The 22,633-nt window shown below is 34.4% G+C and overlaps 1 protein-coding gene across 1 annotated transcript; it reads left to right on the forward strand.

Annotated features, from left to right (window-relative positions):
• Positions 1–5,123: 5,123 nt before the first annotated feature.
• Positions 5,124–19,910, forward strand: LOC128236831 (sodium-dependent dopamine transporter-like). Its single transcript, XM_052951951.1, has 15 exons — positions 5,124–5,218; positions 8,562–8,961; positions 9,147–9,278; positions 10,263–10,415; positions 10,742–10,835; positions 11,947–12,079; positions 12,397–12,531; positions 13,316–13,419; positions 13,667–13,791; positions 14,386–14,498; positions 15,336–15,467; positions 16,046–16,145; positions 17,810–17,910; positions 19,040–19,216; positions 19,460–19,910. The coding sequence occupies exons 2-15, from the start codon at positions 8,649–8,651 to the stop codon at positions 19,607–19,609; spliced, it is 1,962 nt and encodes a 653-aa protein (XP_052807911.1). The 5' UTR covers positions 5,124–5,218; positions 8,562–8,648; the 3' UTR covers positions 19,610–19,910.
• Positions 19,911–22,633: the final 2,723 nt, after the last annotated feature.

Here is a 22,633-nt window from a genome sequence, read left to right on the forward strand (position 1 = left end):
CCATTTTCCTTACTGAGCATACGATTGATCTGGTGGTATAAAGATTGTTGGTTCGAGAGCATCAACAGTACCTTCTCATTACCTCTCAAAAGAACACTAGTACTCCGTAGTATTCCGATTTCATTTGACAGAGAGTTACTTTAACAGTAAAAAATGTGCCAACATTTTAAATATTTCCATTCACAAATGTATTGTGGCTTCTTAATTTGACATGATTGTATAATACTTATGTTCACAGGAAATAACAATCGAATCCAAAACATCTTTTGAGTGACCTGTGCCTGTCATAATAAGAATAAGAAATGTTAATTGATGGTTTTATAATACAATTAGAAATTGTCAATGGGTTGGCAGTCAAGTACCACTGCTTCCAGTTGGAAAGATGTTGCAGATAGGAAATCCTCATTCATTTGTTCTATCTCTCCCAGTTTAAGAAAGAGTACAAAACGTTATATTCACTTTCACACTTTCGTCTTCTTTTTGTACCAGCCGATTTGTAACGGCGGTTTCTTGACATCCGGGGACAACACGGGCCCGCGCTGTTAGCTTTTACCCAGACAGAATTGTTTCTCCAAAAGCCTTAGAATTGGTGTACAAATGAGTTCCTGATTTTGAATATGATTTGGAATATCTACAGTAACGATAGCTGTGATTTAACTACTTCATCATTATAATTGTGTTCATCATCGTCAATTTTATGTAACCCGTTTGCTTATCTAACGCCTTGTAATTCGAATTAATCTCGCTTTAAATCCATTTTATCAGGGTAGGCAACACTAAAATATTGTGCATCACACCTCAAGGGATTTCCTCCCTTCCACTGAGAAAATATGATTTTGTCCCTTTTCCAATTGTTGCAATGTACTAAAGTTGAAAGTTGACACAACGATTTACTATTGCTATTAATGAAAACACTCTTTCTGTAAAATGAATATGGGCTATTCCACAACAAAATCTATATTTAAGTATGATTTAAATGAAGATCTTAAAATTTGATATTTAGACAGAATAAAAAAAATGCATGTCACTGACGATTTGTTTAATTTCTCTTTTTCACTCTGTTTGGGCCTTGGTCCCTATCCCCGGTTACAATTTGACCACATCCTTAAGACTGCTGGAGCGTACATACGTAGCGACCCTGTTTCATTGCAAAATCAAATAAGTATCATAATTTGTAAAATATGTTCTGTGTGTTCTATGACGTTTTACATTCGTTGCTTATTTCATGGAATTCTATTTTTTATGTCTGATAAATGTCAGTTTCCCTACCAGCAAAATGTCAACCTTAGGCCTTAAAGCTGCATTCTCACAGATATACCATTTTTACAACATTTTTTTATTTTTTGTCTTGAAAAGAGCAATTTTTTTAGTAAATGTCTGCAAACCAATAATATATTATTGCTGAAAAAAAATCAGATCGTAGATTTACATATTTACGTTCGAAAATTAATGTACTAACGGTTTAAGAAAAATGCATAACACATCAATTTTTAAACATAAATATAAAAATCTGCGATCTATTTTTTTGTCAGCAGTCTTATATAACTGGTTCCCATGGATTTTTGCAACAAGTGGCTCGTTCCAAGACAAAAAATAAAAAAAGTTGTCAAAACGTTCAATCTGTGAGAGTGCAGCTTTAAATACATCAAACTAAGGTTATACTGTCTTTCGATGGTAAATATGTGTATATTTATGTGAAATTATTCAAGTGACGAGTAAGATCGTTTTAAAGTGATAAAATTAAATTTGTTCCCTTCGTACGACGCAGTTCCGTCTTCGAGGTTAATGTACTGTTTCCGAAACTAAGATTGAGAATTTTAAACTTTTATCCATGTTTTCTTGAATTGCATGAACATATTGAATTGTATTCGTCTTTTTAATAAACATATTAACTTTAAGTATTCGTTTTTGCATACACTCCTCTCAAGGACGAAACTGCTTCGTATTCTCTGACACTGGTGTGCCCGCTGGTGCTCACGTCGTCGTATTGCATGTGATTGCGGTGTACAATTATGCTCACAAATCCCTACTACGTGAAATTGCAGTTTTGTTATTTTACCAAACTTACGATACTATTTACAAAGATAAAACTTCAGCCAAATTATGAATTATCAAACGCTCTAGAAAACTTTACATCGCATCCAACCAACAATATTGAACAAATAATTTTCATATTACATGTACTTTTAATATTCACATATATATATCGCAACGTCAAATTTTATGCACGTTAATAAACGTTTGAATGGCTGAAATACACAAACGAAGCTCTAAATCATGACAATGTGATTTCATTTGGGGTTTTCGATGTCTGCCATTTTGGCGTGAATTCTGACGTCGGTCACGTGACAATTCAAACTATACATCATGATGTACAAAACACGATAATTTATGTCCGTAAGGCGATGTCAACATTGACATGTTTTAAACAGTTATTGTTAACTAAACAAGGCAATGTCAGCATTAAATTTTTGAAACAGTTGTTGTTTAACTGAAACAAGGCAATGCAAACATTAAATTGTTGAAACAGTTGTTGTTCAACTGAAAAATGCGATGCAAACATTAAAATGTTGGAACAGCTGTTTTTAAACTGAACAAGGCGATGTCACCATTAAAATGTTGAAACAGTTGTTGTTTAACTGAAACAAGGCAATGCAAACATTAAATTGTTGAAACAGTTGTTGTTCAACTGAAAAATGCGATGCAAACATTAAAATGTTGGAACAGCTGTTTTTAAACTGAACAAGGCGATGTCACCATTAAAATGTTGAAACAGTTGTTGTTTAACTGAAACAAGGCAATGCAAACATTAAATTGTTGAAACAGTTATTGTTCAACTGAAATAGGCGGTGTTAACATTAAATTGTCGGAACAGTTGTTGTTCAACTGAACAAGGCGATGTTGTTAACATTGAAATGTTGAAACAGTTGTTGTTCAACTGAACAAGGCGATGGCAACATTGAAATGTTGAAACAGTTGTTGTTCAACTGAACAAGGCGATGCAAACATTGAATTGTTGAAACAGTTATTGTTCAACTGAAATAGGCGATGTTAACATTAAATTGTCGGAACAGTTGTTGTTCAACTGAACAAGGCGATGTTATTAACTTTGAAATGTTGAAACAGTTGTTGTTCAACTGAACAAGGCGATGTCAACATTAAATTGTTGAGCTGTTGTTGTTTAACTAAAACAAGGCAATGTCATCACTGAAATGTTGAAACAGTTGTTGTTCAACGGAAACAAGGCGATGTCAACATTAAATTGATGAAACAGTTGTTTTTCAGCTGAACAAGGCGATGTCATCACTGAAATGATGAAACAGTTGTTGTGCATTTGAAACAAAAGTGATTAAATCATTGAGACACCTGCCATATACGATTCGTTTGAATGTTACCGACATGTTGCATTATTCCATTTGTCGTCTTCCTCTGTTCTTTAAACTGGTATCCTGAGAGCATTTGGAACCACCAACATTGCTGTATACTATTTTTCATTCAAGATTACACACGCATATACAATATCGTAAAGGGTGAAAGGGAAGGCAAACCAGTTTTCTGTGTATAATAGCCCGGTTTACAACCTTGAATGAAGAATACACGTATGCAAGCGTGTTTTTTTTCAAGCCGCTCATTTATGCGGACCGACTGACCATAACTATTTTTCGTTTATAACAATAGAGTTTAATTTCCATAAACAACGTATAATGGATATATCCCTGTTGTTAATTAATTAAATTTAATTTCATCATTTGCTTCTGTTTCAATACTGGTGAAAGCACTCCATGTTACCAACTTTGAGGATATAACACAGCCGAAAATGTTATTAGAAAGTACGCTTCGGGGCTTGATTAATATATAAGCACTTTCAACGAAGTAATCGTAAAAATAGTGTCACATCCAGTGGCTTTATTTATCTTTAGCATTTTAATTGCCCTTGCGATTTCAGTTGCTGTAATTCTATCATCAAGCTCTTCAAACATCACATTGCGGCCCGATTTATTCATTTCAAAGTCATTTAAAAATGTCTGTATTATATTCGGGCCCTGCTTTAAATTATCCGCTTAATCTTGAAAATAGTCAAAAAAGACTTTAAGTGTGGTCAGCCTAATTTTTCGATTTTTTAATTATTTTCCGAAATTCACTTGGCCTTTCTCGACTTGAGCCATGCATTTGTTTCGTTTGAATTTTGTAGCTACGATTCGCGCTACCTACAGTATATTTATAGTTTTTTACTGCCCTTAACTTTTTCAAAGTTTGCTGGTGATCGGTTGAAATCATATCAAGAGGGTGCTTTCTTATGCTTTGAAGTGTGTATCATTACATTTTCTACTAAACCAAGACATCCTCTCCGTACGTGAATATTTCATAAAGGTTCCATGTTTACTTTTTGAAGTATTTGTCACCGCGAGACGTTAAATTCTCAGTAAAGAACGATCTTAAGTTTTGTATACGATATAACATGATAATCGCAAACTAGGAATAGTCGTTATTCTTATGAAGAACAAATACATGGGTGAATTCGGCTTTCTAGGTTCTTACACATGCAAAGGCAATAATTGAAAAGGCAACATAGAGGGTTTGCTAGTTTACATGCCAACTCCTTTAAAAAAAGTTAGTGATGAGGACCAGAAGCCTTGCATGTTGATAAATCGAAGGAATTATCAGATAGGGTTATCGGACATGCATTTGGATTTAAATCGACACAAGCAAGGAGGGTAATTGACAGTCAGAAAACAAGATCAAAGTTTTTCAAATAATTATAGCTTTTTCCTCGCAGCTTCTATGGTCCAAAAAGGCCTACGCTTACCCGATAATCAGCTACCATAACGTTATACCATAATCATCAATACCCAAGACAGACACAATCGTAACAGCGTGTACATTGATAGCGGGTGCGAATATTAAGTCAGTTAAGTTACCATCCAGATTAAGTATAGGAAATCAACAAATAATATCATTCTGTAATATGTCCGTAAGTAGCATATGCATGTTAATAAAAAGTGTATGTCATTGCTTTTCAAGCAATATTGCATTTTTATGTAATTGAATAATTTATCTGTAGGTAGTAATCAGTCTTATTTATAGGAAAGCGTGTAAACCAGTCTTTGGTTATAAGTTTAACTGTTTGCAACTGTTTGATATTAATCGTTGAAGACTGTGATCATAAACAAGCCAGACAGACTAAACAGAAGTGATTGGATATTAATTTTGCCTGTGGGTAAGTTATGTATATATTACATTGTTCTTAAAGGCCTAGTTTAAGCCTTCTATAAGTGACCCACCCATTTGAACACAACCTCAGTCTGTTAATTGATCTTAATCTAATTACCTAATTGTCTTATAAGATCTCCGATCTGAGTATCCTGCTGTGCAGTTTTGGACGTTTAATTATAGAAATGGACCCTTAATGGCCCTGATCCAAAAACCGAATACACAGGAAATTGGCCCCTACTGTGACACCAGTACAATTAGCAGGACATGCACAACAGGGGATTATTATGCCAAATAATCCTTAAACTAGGCTTTTAATGCGTACAATCTTTGTTTCAAACTATATAAAACATCCTTGTAAGCAAATTACGATTTTAATTGATAAAGCCTTTACTATCAAATAAACGAGCAACCGCAAATGCACGCACAGGCAAGAAACGGGTAAAGATACGTTTCACAAATTATTAAGTCGTACCAGGATATGAAAAAATGTAAAAACAAAAGTCTTTGTAAACAATTGCCATTGTGTACAGGAGTCTATGATCGGCCGTACAGCAATTACGGGCCGCTTTGAAAAGAAACTAATGGTGCGTAATAAGAAAACTCATTATACGTTGCATAATAGAGAACAATATATTCACCAAGATACACCAAAACAATTGGATATCTACACTCGAAACTCATATAAATAAACATCACTCGAAGAGAAAAGGATTGAAAACAGTACATTGTATCGAAAGTTATAGACTTCCCATAGTAATGTTATTAATGTAACTCGCACATGGTAAAATGCACTTTTTTAAATTACGATTTAAGGTGTGGCAAATCATAAGGAGTGTTAAAATGAAAATACTAAAAGTTGGAACCCTTCAGCAAATGTTTATATTCGCTCAAATATCGTCTTTGAAGACCACAATTTGCATTAGCGTAAATAAACCGATTAAACATTTATTACGGCTGCGATTTTGCGTGATTGGTTGACATTATCACGTGATGTTATCAATTTATTATTAACAGGTCAACATATTCATCAATTTTGTTAACGTCTCAGTGGTCGTGTAGACTAGACGGCTGTTTTTATATTTTTTCTTGGCTTTACCGGCGTGGGTTCGATCCCCACTAAAACCAAAATACTTTAGTTATGATATAACTGTATTTTTTCTGCAATTTCGATTTTGATAAGTAAAATAATGATAAAATAAGTGCTTTTTGATGCATCAACGGGTATACTTGGTCCAAAAACATGAGCAAGTCAATTTTAACATTTAACGTATGCCGTCTGAAACTACACCACCTAACTCAAACAACACACAGTGGCTGAACATGGAACATTCACTCGACCAAGCATTCAACCAGCATGTTGACAACATACTTGTAGCAGGTGATTTTAACATCAACAGCTTGAATTCGTCAAATAAAATGTGTAGATTGATAGACTCCCTATATTCTAAATTCTGAACAGCTCATTAACTCACCAACTCACTTCATCGAGCACTCTAGTTCACTTATTGACCTCATGTTCATTAAACACACTAATCAAGTTATTTCAAGTTTCGTCGCAGATCCAATTGTTCCAAATCTTGTCCGGTTTCACTGTCCGACTGTTGCTGTCGTAAAATTCACAAAACCTAAGCAGACTTACTTTCAGGACCAAATATGGTTATATGACAAAGGCGATTATGTAAAATATAACGATAAACTCAGATCCACCGACTGGTCGTTCATCGAAAACAATCAACATCTAGATGCTACCGCAGACATAATCGCAAGCTCAATCTTAAAATCAGCCTCTGGGAGCATTCCAAATAAAAACGTAACTATTCGTTCAGGCGACGTCCCTTGTATAAACAAAGAGGTAAAACAACGAATCAGAAAACGTAACAAATTACACCGAAAAGCTAAACTTTCAAATAATGCACTGGCTTGGGAACAATTCAGTACCTATCGCATAAAATAATAAACAAAATAAACTCTGATCACATAACAACTAAAGTATGGTTCAAACTAGCTAAACAACTAACTCAAAAACAAACATCTTCACCAATTCCAACTCTTATTGATGGAACAATTAATGCGGAATCCGATGAAGAAAAGGCAGACCTTCTAAACCCCAGCAACATCCCCTTTTTACAGTTGAAAACGTTCCATCCACTTTCCTCTCAGAAATATTATTGACAAGCCAGGACGTTAGAGGTGCAATTTCCTGTATTGATCCTAGTAAAGCCAGTGGTCCTGACTCGATTAGTCCTAAACTTATTAAAGAGGGCAAAGACGAACTTGCTGTACCTCTCTCGAAATATTTTAAAAGATTGTTGGCAAACACTACCTTCCCTCCTCCATGGAAGTTGGCGAACGTCTGCCCCATTTTCAAAAAAACTGATTCATCTAGTCCCGGCAATTATAGACCAATATCACTTCTAAGTTGTATTGGCAAACTCATGGAGCGCTGTATCCACAAATACCTCTACAACTACCTCATCTCGAATAAAATACTTACAATCTGGTTTCATCAAAGGCGATTCTAGCGTCAACCAGTTAGCTTTCTTTTACAACGACGTCAGCAAAACCTTAGATGAAGGGAAAGAAGTAAGGGCTGTCTTTTGTGACGTTTCAAATGCTTTCGACCGAGTTTGGCATCATGGCCTTATTCATAAGCTGTCATCCATCGGTATAAGTGCTTCACTTCTTCATGGGTTTTCCTCTTATCTTTCTGACCGCAAACAACTGGTAGTCTTATCCAACTCTGCTTCAAGAATCCTCACTATCAACGCTGGTGTTCCTCAAGGATCTATCCTTGGTCCTTGATGTTACTGATTAATGATTTTAACAATCTATTTTAAATAATTAAACAGTGTGAGACAGTATTCAGCTTTATGAGGATTAAATAATTATAAGAAAGAATAAATTAAAAAACAGAGTAACACCAAAGAAACATATAGACAGTTTTAAAAATAGCATAAACTTTACATGTACACTTGTACGCATTTTGTAAAATTCAAGATTAGAAGAAGGTCATTGCAAACAGAACAGTAATGAACATTAATATTTTGACGGATGTAATTATTATTGCAAGATATTTGATACATTTGTTTTAATTGTATATATACCATAAAAGCTATAAGCATGTTGTGTTTCTTAAAGATAAGGAAACGACGAAGCATTTATCGGATGGACCTGTAATCATATTATGAAAGGTTATACATATATCATATTGCCCTCAGTCGTTACAGTGATTAAGGTGAAAATCAAGACAGCAGATGTGAACAGTAAAGGCATCTGGCGTATGAAATGAAATTAAACTATTAACAAAAAGTAAAAATTCTGTACCGTAAAATATGTTTGTTTGACAGAAATACGCCAAGCGTGTCCAACTTCGTAATATCTGATACAAGTTCATCGGCCGGATATGTGTTGATCTGTTAACATAACAAAAGAAAATGAACGCAGCCGCAAACAAGTTAGAACTTCAGAGATTGAATGGAGTGGATAGAAATGCAGTCGAATTTGGAGCAGGATGTGAAAGCACAGACGTTAAAGATGATGTCGCATTGGACATTTATGTTAACGATGGAAGTGTCATATACAGTGGCGACTATGCACCTGGTTCTAATGATTTTAGCTCAACAAGACCGAAAGCGGTAAGAGAGAAGTGGTCAGGGCGGTTTGAGTTTCTCCTCTCTGTTGTGGGTTACACAGTGGGGCTGGGAAACATTTGGAGGTTCCCGTATTTTGTAAAGCGTAATGGCGGAGGTATGTAAATAAAAATAATATATAATTAGAACAGAATCGAAATAAATATATTTATATACCTTAATAAGTAGCAGTTTTTTTGCGGATATTAAATGCAATACTACATAAAACACGTGTTTTTCAAAAATCTGTACGAACGTTGAGTCTCAAGTTATATTATTATTAAAAAAATATCCTTGTCACAGGTGTTGCTCTGATTCCTTTCCTGCTATTTTTGGTCACGTGTGGAGGACCCCTTTACTACATCGAGGTTTGCCTTGGCCAGTTCTCTGGGAAGTCCCCTATTAACGTCTGGGATATATGTCCGTTATTTAGAGGTACGTTGAAAGAAGTGTTTTGTCATCAGTTTTTTCATGCTTAAAGTATTTGTCATGACCAATTGTATATATATTATAATATATTATACCTAATGTTTGCTTAGGATAACCTGACTTCATAATTGTTTCAGAATATAGAGCTTTTATAAGAAATATTTACTGCTAGTATATACGTAGTCATCAACTGTAAAAGACAATTTTGTATTTGACCAAATAAGTGTTTCGTCAAAAGTTTAATAACAAATTAATGAAGTCTTCTAGGTCGACTTATCAAATTCAACCAATTGGAATTTCGGAAGTGTTAGTTAGTCATTTAACGAGACTGAAAATAAAGCTTAATATTGCAATATTAAATATCCGAAATTAGATGTACTTGAATGATTGCGCTAGACATAATCATATGCCGAAGTCATTTGAATGAATTTCTGGCAACATTCCTGTAGATGAATAACAATGTATGCTGGAGTGAACTAAATGGCATTGTATTAATATTCCTTATTTTCTTCAAAAACGATAATCTCGTTAGTGGTATCTTAAGTTGATTATTAGCTTTAGCAGAATTTGAATTGTATATATGTCGCCTATTAAAGATGAGATGTGCTAAGACTAATATGTTCGATATAATTTGTTTCAAGCTCAATTATTCTACATTTCGTAATAATTATACAGTCAGAACAATTAAGACTTTTAAGTTGCTAGTATCGCCTGGGTATGCTCAAACCCATGATTTGATAATACTTTTAATTGCATTCTTAAGGTTAGTACCAACTTTTATAACTAGCGGTTTGTGATTGTTGTGCTTTTCAGTAAATTTATATTCAAAATATGCCAAATATTAAAAAATAACATAATGCAACAGAAACTTTGGCGACAAGCTCAGTAGCCAAAACACAGGACACACAGCATCACAATGCTATAAAGACAGAGAAAATAAACATAACATAAGTTTTATTGGTACATTTTGTGGTTCCTGCCTTTTTCAAGGAATTGGTTTTGTGATGGTTGGACTATCCCTATTAGTCATCTGGTACTTCGGGTCCTGTTTTGCCTGGATCATCTACTTCCTCATTCACTCCTTCCACTCCAGCCTTGCTTGGGCCTCGTGTGGTCAGCCTTGGAATACGGAGCTATGCATAGGTACGGTTCAAGTTTCTAAAAAAGCATTACTGTTATTGTAATAATGATCTTTGAATCACTTTAACTTTTGCATATAATTGATTCCATCAGATACGTTTATTTTAAAACTGTCAGTGTATGCATCCGACACTAAAATGAAGCAAAATTATTTTTCACACTAATAGTAGTATACTATTTGACCATATTGAAAAAAACCAGACTGACGGTTATACACTTTTTTACCATTTCGTTGCGCATGCTCGTGTACTTCACAATCATATCAATTTTATGTTTGATATCCGCACGTGATTATCTTCCGTGGATTTCTAGCAACCGAATAATTTCAGATGTTTCAACGAATTTTACGGAAAAGAAGTTACAGCTGTCATCAAACATGTCTGATACTTTTAATTTTACTACGTCCGCCACAGAATTTTGGGAGTAAGCGAAATGTGCACTATGAGTAGATGTATTACTTTTTTGATTAACTGCATAGTATTTTCTTGCCGTTGTAATAAAGTTAAAAAAGAGAAACGTCCTGTTACGTTGATTAGATTTTCAATTAAGATAAAAACTCAGAGTAATTGACAAACACTGTTTATTGTTACTCCGTAAAAGAATCATTGACATGGAAATAATTACAACCCCAGCTACCAGTTACCAATGTGTACATACAACTGGGCTCATTTTTACTTTTGAATTGGAGTTTTAAAGAACAACTGATATTCGAAAAAAAAAGGTAAATATAGATTCATACCTTTTATGCGATTTATACATTTTAGTTAAATGTGTTTTATTTTAAGTCCCTGAACAACATTTTAATATTCGCTTTTCTGAGTCTGAATCTCAAAGTTAGACTCAACAGGTGAGAGTAGCCATGCTGGAATTCGCATCTTGCTCACGGACAAAGAAAAATATTAAACCCGTATTGAATTCCTTTTTAATCATTACACAATTACAACCCTTACTGGAGAACTTTGTCTGTGGTATCATGGAAACAATTGCGGCAATATTTAAAATAAATAATTTATTCGTGCTTCAAATGGCACCATAAAAAAGTATTAACGCTGCATGCAAGAAATGATGCTGCATTCAATCCAGCACTATTTAGAGAACGATTGGACTATTTACACAATCGGAATCACTGCGCGCATATCCATAACAACCACATATGTCGCATATCTATACGGAAATTTTCACTACGCACAAAAGAATTCCTCGAACTCCAACTGAGGTGGGAGTAAAAGAATCTACCGTAGCCGTTCGTGTAAGTAAGGTTCATCCCAACCCAGAAAACCTCGTTTCCGCAAAACACCTTACGCTCTGGATTGGAAGAACCTTTCTAACACTCGCGACAATAGAAGATACTTATAGTCATGTGACATTCTACAAACTATCTGATGATGATATATTTTTTTTTCTCAATCTTTTTTAAACGATTACGTTCCAATTATATAAATATTCATAATTTTACTGACATCGACCTTTGTATTAAAGATTAAATTCAAATTAATCTTGTACTTTCTACTTGTTCACCCGGGTTGTTTCGCAGGAATAATGTTTTGGCAAGGTCACGTGGTATAGACGACTTAGGATCTGTGCAGTTGCACCTACTTGGTTGCCAGGCACTCGGGTGGCTTATTGTGTTCCTCTGCATATGTAAAGGTGTCAAGTCACTCGGAAAAGTGAGTAATTTTTACTCCCATTTTGTTCCTCGAAATATCATGTTAAAACTGCATAATGAACATAATGCTAGTCGGCTGATGTATGGGCTGTATCACTCCGAGTTTCTTGTTTACAGAGGCCGGAGAAGGGAGCGATCATGTAACTTTACATAATGAATGCGATATGATTCAATATTACGAAACAATTAATTTGTTGTTGTTTAAACGTTTGGATGTGAGAAATTAACAGGTACTGTTTTATAAAAAATATTGTTCAGTTGATATAGTTGATACTTTTTCATACACGTATAATTATTTTTATTGTACACCGTTTGTAGGTTGTGTACGTGACGGCGACATTGCCCTACGTATTGCTGACTGTGCTCCTGATTCGCGGCGTGACTTTAGATGGTGCAGTTGACGGAATTAAGCACTACATTAATCCAGACTTTAGCAAACTCCTGAAAGGACAGGTACAACTATTCTTATGGTATCATGTTTCCCTTTGGTCTGATTAAACGATAACTGTTGGGGAAAAAATGATGACCGTTTAATTTTCCTGGCAGTTTTGCCGAACGTTCGATGGCAGATACACGATATTATAACATTTATGTAATCAGTGCCTTTTGTACCATAAAAATGTGTTAGGGATTGTTACAGAAGATATAATTTATAACTCTTTATATCACTAATGTTTATCAAACATTTTGTTTTATTATCATTATACAATTATTCGAATTATAGTTGGCAATTATTATACTAGATACATTTTTCGTTTTGGTCTCATTGATTGATTACTGTTTGAGTATCCTCTTTTTTATTATAGTTAAATGTCGACTACCCTTACATGAAATATACACGCTATTTTGGCATTAACGTATAAAGTGCCTTTTATGCGATCGCTTTTTGTTGAAAGTGAGTTTTTTTTCTTTAAGCAAGCACAACTGTAAAATATTAAAAATCGAGTTTATTTCTTTAACGAATTCAAAAATACTGAATTCACCTCCAGAGTTATTAAAAAAGTACCAGAGCGCATACCGTGAGTTATAAATTTAATCACGAAGGGTTGTTGGTGAAGTAAGTGTGTGTACCGTGACAACGTTCAATTACAAGCTTGCGTATTAGTAAGTATCGCTGTAATTCATCCGCATGATTATCAATGCACACTTTGACTGTGCCAGTGTTTGGGATTTAATGTACGAAAGAAATCAAAGAAAACACGAAAAGCTTGATGTTATTGTTCTGATAAACCAACAGTTATGGATCGAGGCTGCGGTGCAATGCTTCTATTCGCTGGGACCGGCATGGGGAGGTGTCATCACTATGGCTAGTTTCAACAAGTTCAGCCATAACGCATTCAGGTAGCAGTAGACTCGTTTGTATACGCCATTTTACATTATGAATGTAATAATGTAAGAAGGTGTTTCATTATAATATTAACTTATATCATAAATTAATAATTTGGTGAATGTAACGTTGAACTGCTAACTTAATCAACATTATTTTTCTTTATTTCATATAAAAGCACTTGTGTAAATTATCACTAATTTTGAAAAACATAAAAATTGCGTTATATAAAACATTTCTAAATTTAGGATTTGTTTTCAGAGATACGATGATCGTTTGTTTTGCGGACGGGTTTACAGGCTTTTTCAGTGGACTGGTTGTTTTTTCAGTACTTGGGTTCTTTGCAAAAGAAACCGACGTCTCTATCGACGACCTTCCATTTTCTGGTAAAGGAAAATAAAGATTTTTATATGGTTTTTCATGATAAAAACTTAAAAAGTATATATTAAATGTTTGGTTTCAAAACGTTCAACAAGATTAAAGATTATATCTGACTTATAGCTTGATTTCGTGTAGTTGTATTCATTTAATTTAGATTTACAAATGACAACATCAATTTTATTCTAAGTATTTACTTATATGATCGGAAGCTAAAGGCTTATAAAGATCATCCTCTTCTGTATAAAGCAGTAACAAATACCTTTTGGTTGTTTTTAAAGTGCATTTATACTCTTTATGTACGACAGAAAAGTTTATTTCGTAATTGAATCTATTTTACATTATCTTAAAGCTCAATTTGAATTGATTTTATGAATTAATAAATCTCAAAACGAGCATCAAATTCTGTTTCTGGTGTTATAAATGTAACCGGATTAAGTCAATGGTGTAAGAGTTTCATCCATTTCGAGTAGATTTTGAGTTTATTATACTCATGACTCTATTTGTGTTAATCACCTTGAATACCACTCGAAAATGCATTGTCACAGTCTATTAATGATTACCAGAATCTCGTGGTCGCATACTGAACTTGTGTGTTTCAGGTGCATCCCTGGCGTTTATTGCCTACCCAGAAGCACTGAGCAGACTTCCATTACCAAACCTCTGGGCTGTGCTGTTTTTCATCACTCTCATTTTAGTTGGCGTCGACTCAACTGTACGTTCAAAGATCGCTACCATTTCACAATTTTCAGTATAACCGTTATAACTATTAAACATGGTAGGTAATACTTATGAGTCTATATGTTTGGGTAGCACAGAATAACAATATCTGTCATGTGTTTCCGTTTCTATTCGAAACGGACACACAAAATAGATATTTTTTCTAGCATACATTAAATAACATATGTTGTGTAGAAAATATATAAAAAGGCGCATTTTTGTACATATCAACAAAAAGCGCGTGCGATGATGTTTACTGACGTCATGACGCGCAGTAATTTGTATTCACTGCATACGTCAATAAGTTCCTTCGACATAACGTCTTTTAAGGGTTATTTTGTTTCGTTTTTTTAAAGTTTATTTTTGTAAAGTTAATTTAAATGGAACTCATCTATTTAAATTTCAAAATTATGATTACATAACATGTATTATAAAAGAAATTGAAATTATTACGTCACAGCGCGTGACTCATCTGGCATGGGGGGATGCCAGATGGAGTTTTCCAGCACGGCTGAATTCACCGGAAATGTCCATCCGGTGTGCTAGAAAGGTTATTCCGTTAGTTACTTGAACATCAAATATTGAATTAGAATATACATTCACATAAATCGTGTTCAATTAGCGCCAGGTAGTATCAAATTTTGATGATTCGATGAACGCTCGTATTTATTCAACATTACTGAATAATTGACTGGTAAGGTCCAAGTCATGTCTTTTTTCTTACTGACCATTTTTTGTTCGTCTCAGTAGTTTCCATTGTATTATTCAAAATTGATTTATTCAACAATTGAAATCAATCATATCATCAGATTAACTCGGACACTGATTTCAGTTTGGGACGTTTGAAATGGTGATAAATACGATCGTTGACTATGATTTTCGGCGGCTCCACCGATATCGCATCCACATCACCTCTTTGCTTACCGTCCTGATGATTGTCGGCAGCATCCCGCTGTGCACATCTGTAAGTCATTTAAAGATTGATATTTGACCGTTTACTCAACCGTTACATTGTAAAGTAGCGTTCATTCAATAAAACTCATAGTAACAATGAGGCATTGCAAATAAATATCAGAGTGATTTTAAGCTACTAAATTCATTCTTCTTTTTATCAAAGGAGCTTGGCCGTTAACTTATTTTTTTATGTAATGTACATGGAAAATCGAGTTCTCATAACACAATTTTTACTATTTCCTAATAATTATATGCATAAGTAACAAAATTACCTGGTAAAACATTATGGTCCTGGTCAGTATTTTCTAACAATGACAAAATGTAAAAATAAAACTCACTATGTCGTAACAAAGCATGAAATACAAAACAGGAGCAAACCTACATGGTGCATGTTTGGTATAATATAGTCTTTTCTTCTTTCAAAAAAATCATATGTCTTCGAATCTAATGATACACGTATCATTCAAACACTAAATATCGTTTTGATATTGATTATTTTGCGTGTTGACATGCTAGTTCTGTTTTTCTCTAAACCTAGATCATGACGCTTTTGTAGCTGCTCAAAAGGATACCGTGTTGATTTTTCAGGGAGGATACTATATCTTTATGCTGACTGACTGGTATATCGCAACCTTCAACATCGTGTTTGTTGCCCTGTTGGAAACGATCATCATTTCTTGGATATACGGTAAACGGGGAACAATCAAAAGTGTCAATTATTGGAATATTTCATACCTGTTAGCGTCACGTCTTAATTACTTTATGCTAGTATAATGCTTATGCTGTTCGATTGAAAGTATTTTTTGTTATACACACCTGGCTGTATTGTTCCGTGTCACACAATACCATACGTAACAATAGTGCGCAGCGTAAAACTACTTTCGCATTACCAAGCCAAAACAGGAATGTTGTGGTCAAATTTAATCATATAAAAATGAATGAAAACAACACTACGTTATTCGGTTGATACGTGTCCACTGAACCCATCGACGATGGTTTAGGGGATGCAAACGAATATTTGATCAAACGTTTAGTATTCGAAAGTCAAAATCGGTGTTCGAATATTCGATATTTTGATGTTGAATAAATAGAATAATAAAGTTTAAAAGTATAAAGTGTGTTTGTCTTGTTCTTACAACGATTGGCCCATAATGCCAGAGGTGTGAATGTGATTAAAATGCATTTAACACGCGTCATATATCATTGAGGGACATATCGTCGGGTACTATAAAAATTTCAAGCAACTTTACAATAACTGGCTATTACACAAGTGACATCAAACATTTCAGTTATGTTCAGTAAATTTAAATGTCTTTGCCAATTTAGGATTTAATAAAAGGGAATTCGCACCAATGTGTTGTCTTGGCTAAAAATTAAGCTGTGCAACATTGCTCAAATCGCCGTGACGGTATGAATGACATGTTCTACAAAAATGTAGTTACATGTATAAGCTTTTAACTGATTTCCATGTTTCGATATAATTTTCGTGCTTTGAAATGTAACTGTAGAGTTAAGTGTTTTAGGATATATTTTCTCTATTGATGTACAATACAAGAGTCAAAACAGTTATATTTAATAGAGATAAATCCTAGAACGAGGTTGCTCGTCCTATGGAAAGACCCTCCATTGGCGCATAACATAACGCAATTTGCCCAGGAATCAATTTATTTCACTAAGTGTACAAATATGAAGGCAGTGAAATTGAAAATATTCGATTTTGTTTTATTTGTCAATAATGTATTGCTTTCTTTTTCTTTTTGAAAAAATGGAGGATTTCAAAGGCTCATTTGGGGAAATAAGGGTTCGCTGCGCTTACTGGCTACGACAAAATAGGGTTAAAATGCCCCGGCTATTACTTTACTATTTATAATAATAATAGTTTACTACAACAACCTAAAAATGTATTTTGGTAATCAAATATTCGAATATTCGATCGAAAGAATTACCGAATATTCGAATATCCATTTTGCCATTCGTTTGCATAACTAGTAATTTTAAATCGTATACAGACTTCCAACAAACTCCAGGTGATAGAACCCTACAAATTTACAGACAGAAATGATAGTTGCTAATATGTTTTTTATATCGTTTTATCGCTGATTCTTTACAAACCAAGTAAACTTTTGATTTATTAAACTTCTTACAATTTGTTTTATACATATGCATTCAAACCACTGACGTTGCCAAATGGTGCAGTTATATTTTAAATTTATATTAGGTTAAACGAAATCATTTACTTACCATTCTTGTCAATGGGCAGTCTAATTTTTACCAAGAAGGCGATTTCGATACGTTGGATTTAGTCTGGTCCTTATTTGGATGCTCTCCATGTTATACTGATTTCCTTTCCAGGCGCAAACCGTTTTAGTCAAGACATCGAGATGATGACGGGCAACCGCCCCTCTCTGTTAGTCCGAATATTCTGGTCCTTAATCATACCTATGTTCATATCCGTAAGTTATTTATGATTAATGTTGCAACTGTATATCAATGAATAGCGCCCAGTTGATACGTTTATTAATGTAAGCTCAAACGCAGCTGGCATTAATCTAGAGAGTTATTTTCGGTATGAATAGTAATGTTTAAAGGTGATATATTGTCAAAGCCTTAATGTCAGCGATTACGAATTGTGCATTAATTTTAAGTTTGACCATTACTTCGAAATCGTACGAAATATAGTTATTTAAATTGCAACACATACTGCAAGAGATAATATGCAAATGCAATACCCATACACCAGTTTTAGTACTTGTCGAATATTGCCCCTTGTTTGACTGATAAAACATCATCGGCTCTCATTCTGCTGCGCTCCTACATATTTTTTTGCAATTTCAAAGCTTAGAAATCCAACAAATTGTATTTCCCACATAATCACTTCACGCTGTAAAGGTATCGTTTTGTGAGTATCTTGTGACTTCATATCATTTTGTTATTAATTGGAACAGTATAGCTTTGTAGAGGAAAAAATTGTAAATATTATACAGATCAAATCTGTTAAAAAATACTTTACTAGCCTTGAAACATTGCAATGCCTGTATTTTAACTTTCGACTTCAGGTGAAATAAAGAACAAAACTACAAATTGCAATCAAATTATCTATGAAGTATTTTAAGACTTTTTTTCATACTTTGGTAATCACCAAGCAATATTCTTTCATATGATACTTTAATTACTTGGGGACACCAGACATCAACATTTAGTATTATTACCACTAGCCTGATGCTATGGCAAGCTCATTTGTACAGTTTGTAGGTTCTTCTTTTCCACACTGGAATTTCTTTGGTCAGGCAACTCACGTTAAGATTTGTTTGGATTACAAAATATTATTATGCTTCCGTTATTTTATTATTATGTGTATTGATACCGCACGTTTTTGTTTTACTAAACAATTAAGTATTATTTTGAGTAAGGTGCGTTCTGTGCCGATAATTTTTTATCTGATTCTGTGAAGTTCTTTAATTGAGAAAACGTTGTCCTAAGATATATTCAACTAGGCTCAACTTTGTTGTTTATGAAGTAAGAAAGTCTGTGCTAGAAATCTTATACAGGAAATTAATATGATTTTATAATTATATTTACAAGACAATTCTGATCTCCTCGGCGATCAACTTTGACGCACCCTCGTTCGGCAAGGGAGGCTACCAGTACCCGGACTATGCTGTTGTGCTGGGTAATGTGCTCGCCTTCGCTCCGCTGATCAGCATATTTGCTGTGGCCGCTGTTTTGGTGGCTATTAAAGGCACGGGCACAATAACACAGGTCAGTTTCTAGTCTTTGATATTATTTTAAAATATAATTAAGTGTGCATTGATTGCAATCAAAATGACGTAGTAAAACAAAAACACTCAATCAATTTGTTCTCATATGTTCAGCTGCTCTCCATCTCAGGGGTGCATCGGTATAGGTGTTGACGTGCTATCCCAAACTGATCTGTGTAATGTTAAACTTTTCCTAGTCTTGTTCGTCGGCATCCTTAGAAATGACGAATTAATACCTTTACAGAGAATCGGCCAGCTAACACGACCGTCTAAGGAATGGCACCCGAACGACGGGAAAGCCGGGCTGATATTTAGGAGCAAGTCCTACACATACCGAAAAACACTTCAAGACAGAATCATATACGATGTCCTAGGGTTGCGGTCGAACACTTAGAAGCATAAAACTATAGTATGATTATGATCACTTTGAGAATTGAAAGGAGTGTATTTGTTTGTAAGTTTTGTTTAATGAAGTCTATGAAATAAGTCAGTATTAAGTTAAAAACAAACACTAGTGTTTAATATTACTTTTGGTGTATATCATTGTATACATGAGTGCTTTGTTTTCATAACTTCTAATGTCTAAATAAACATAGTTGTGGATGAATATAATTCTCTAGTTATCATATCCAATTTAGTAGCGGAAATGAGAGTGGTAATGTTGGAAAGGTGTCCACCTTTCACCCAAAAGGTTGTTGTTTCGAGGACTCCAGCGGTACTTTCATATGACCATTTAAAAGGACACAAGTTCAGGTTTCTACCAAGGATACAGACTCGCGAGTGATTCATTTAATGTTCATCTGTCTTTTCAATTGATCTAAAATCATCTTAATATATAACTTTCCACGAGATAACATGCAAATTAGAAGAAAATAAAAGTTATATGCGAGGATTGTTGAAGACACATCGAAATGTATAGAATTAATAGCTTAGGTTGTAAAGACATGTTTTTCAACACACATTTGGTCAATTGGCCAATATTCTACTTTTTTAGTTTGTTAACAAGTGCATCCATTTTTCGTAAACGAAACTGATGAAATAAAACAGATCCATTCAAGCATGCCATGCATTTGTTTATAATATAGTAAAGGTCCATTTTGGTCTGTTTATTACTACGCTTACAAAGTGGGAATGGACGGTCCTCAATGAAATGGCTTCAAACGTAATTCTTATTTAGTTGTGAGGTTCAATATTGTGAAAGAGTAGAATAAACCATCTTTGCAATATATTTTGGTGAAATCAAAATATAAAAATAATCATATTACTGCCGACTTGTTAAAAATTCGTTTGCATCTTTAAAGAAAATTATTTCGACAAAACAATTGTGTGTAAACAGTTTCGAGAATATCCGCTCCACAATGTGTGGGCGGTTTACCGGATGCCGCGAAACAGTGTCCCGGCATTGACTAATAGAGCAAACTTGAGACAGATTCTATGCGATAAGAAGCAAAAAAGCGAACATAAATGAGAGAAATACAACTCATTATAATTTACAAATGAATCGTAATTCTTGCCCCATATTCTTAGACCATGTTCAGAAATATTCAAGGTTTTATATCCCCTAACGTCGAATACCACGTATTTATTTGATTCATTAGAAGAGGCCAGGTCTCCGACGAGTCGACTCTGAATGTCAAACTAAAGAATCGCCGCCGATCACATCGATTCAATAATATAAAACTTAAATATGAAAAACTTTCAATTGCGAAATTAATCTTAAAAACGGTATATGATTTAAACAATGAATGCATATCAGTTTGATTAAATATACACTTATCTTTATCTCACACCAGCTTTATGGTGTTATTAACCGTTTAAATACATTATAGTTACATGGTGTTGAGACCTTCGAATGATATTCTCATAAAATCACTAGTTTATGTGTATCAAACTAGCTAAAAAGAAGTGTAGTCCATGAACTGTTGCCCGATTGCGTGACATACTCAATTTCTTCCATAACTTTGACCACTAAGTGTTATCATGATTGATGCATCCAGGTAAATATTGCAAGAAGCGAAAAGATTTACTCAATGAGGATGAATACCTTTCCCGACCATTTAGAATCAATTATACATCGCAGATCGTGTAGACAAATGTAACAAAGATAGTTATAACATGCTTTCCGGTGATCTAAAGAGATTTATCAGTGAAGTAAAACAAAAATTATTTTCCACTTTTTGAACTTTGAACCCGCTCTCATTTCGAAATCCATCGTCAGCGCGCAATGGTCTGGGACACAATTTTTTCGATGTCATTTCCAAAATAATGTTACGTTCGCATACAGTTGAGCGTGTAGTTAGTTGTCTTTATAAATCATTTTCAGGCATGTAATCGGGGAAAGGGTGGAGTTGGGTCGCGCTGTATATTTGCATTATTGGCATATGCATTCACTCCTGCAGTTGTTCAAGCAATGCACTGACTGTGTTTCTTTGGGAAAATTTATGACTCAGACGAATGTTGAACTTAAAATAAATAAGGAGATGGTAGATGCATTGTTGAAAAAGGCTTTAGGCTGTAGAGTTTTCTACAATAAACTTGATCGACAGAAACCTAAGGATATAGATAAATAATAGGCCATTATATGTGCACTGTTTTACACTCTTGTCAGCCTGAAGGTCTGTAAATATTTTTGACTAGTTGAAAGTTTTTCAATTGGAGCAGGGTTGCCTGAGACTAGCATGTTGACTTCTCCTGATTACTAATAATAGCTTTGGATAAGAAACAAACGCCAGCATGGACAACTTTGAAGGTGTCAAAATCACTTTGAGACGGCATGTATATACAGAAAAGATGTGTCGGGACCATCGTATTTGATTTATTCGAATTTCAATACCAGTTTTTACTGTATTATAATATAAAGATATATATCTATTGACAATGGTGATGTTACTGTTCATAATTGCAAGGGACCAGTTAGAATGTGAAGTCTGAGGACCTAGCGCCCCGAACATTCAACAGTATGTTCATAATCATTATGAATAAATCAAATTTCAAAGCCTTCACTTTGTGATATCAATTATCAAGAGTAACCATCGTTTTGGTCTAGGTTCTTGTCTCTTGAATTTGCCAACTGCCTCATAGTCCTCTTCATTGTAGTACCACATGATCCCTATCTGCCATCACTATCTCCAATGTATCTCTCGGCCACCCGTTCGTTATTGAAATGGAATCGGTAACGGACAAAAAGAGTTTTTGACGTTTTTATTATCCACAGGATAAATGAGTATTTTGGCTGAAGAGCCGTATCTTCCATGAGATATAGTTGTTCGCTTCAAATTGACCCGCTTACCTTAAAAAAAGTTTAAAAACCCCAACAACATTGCTATGCTACACTGGGGTTTCTGTTGTCTGTGACAGGATTATTGCATCGAGATGTGACTCGTTATTATTTCGGCTGTTTCTGCGACCGGTCATTATC

This window comes from Mya arenaria, chromosome 6 (assembly GCF_026914265.1).
Source record: "Mya arenaria isolate MELC-2E11 chromosome 6, ASM2691426v1".
Lineage (NCBI taxonomy): Eukaryota > Metazoa > Mollusca > Bivalvia > Myida > Myidae > Mya > Mya arenaria.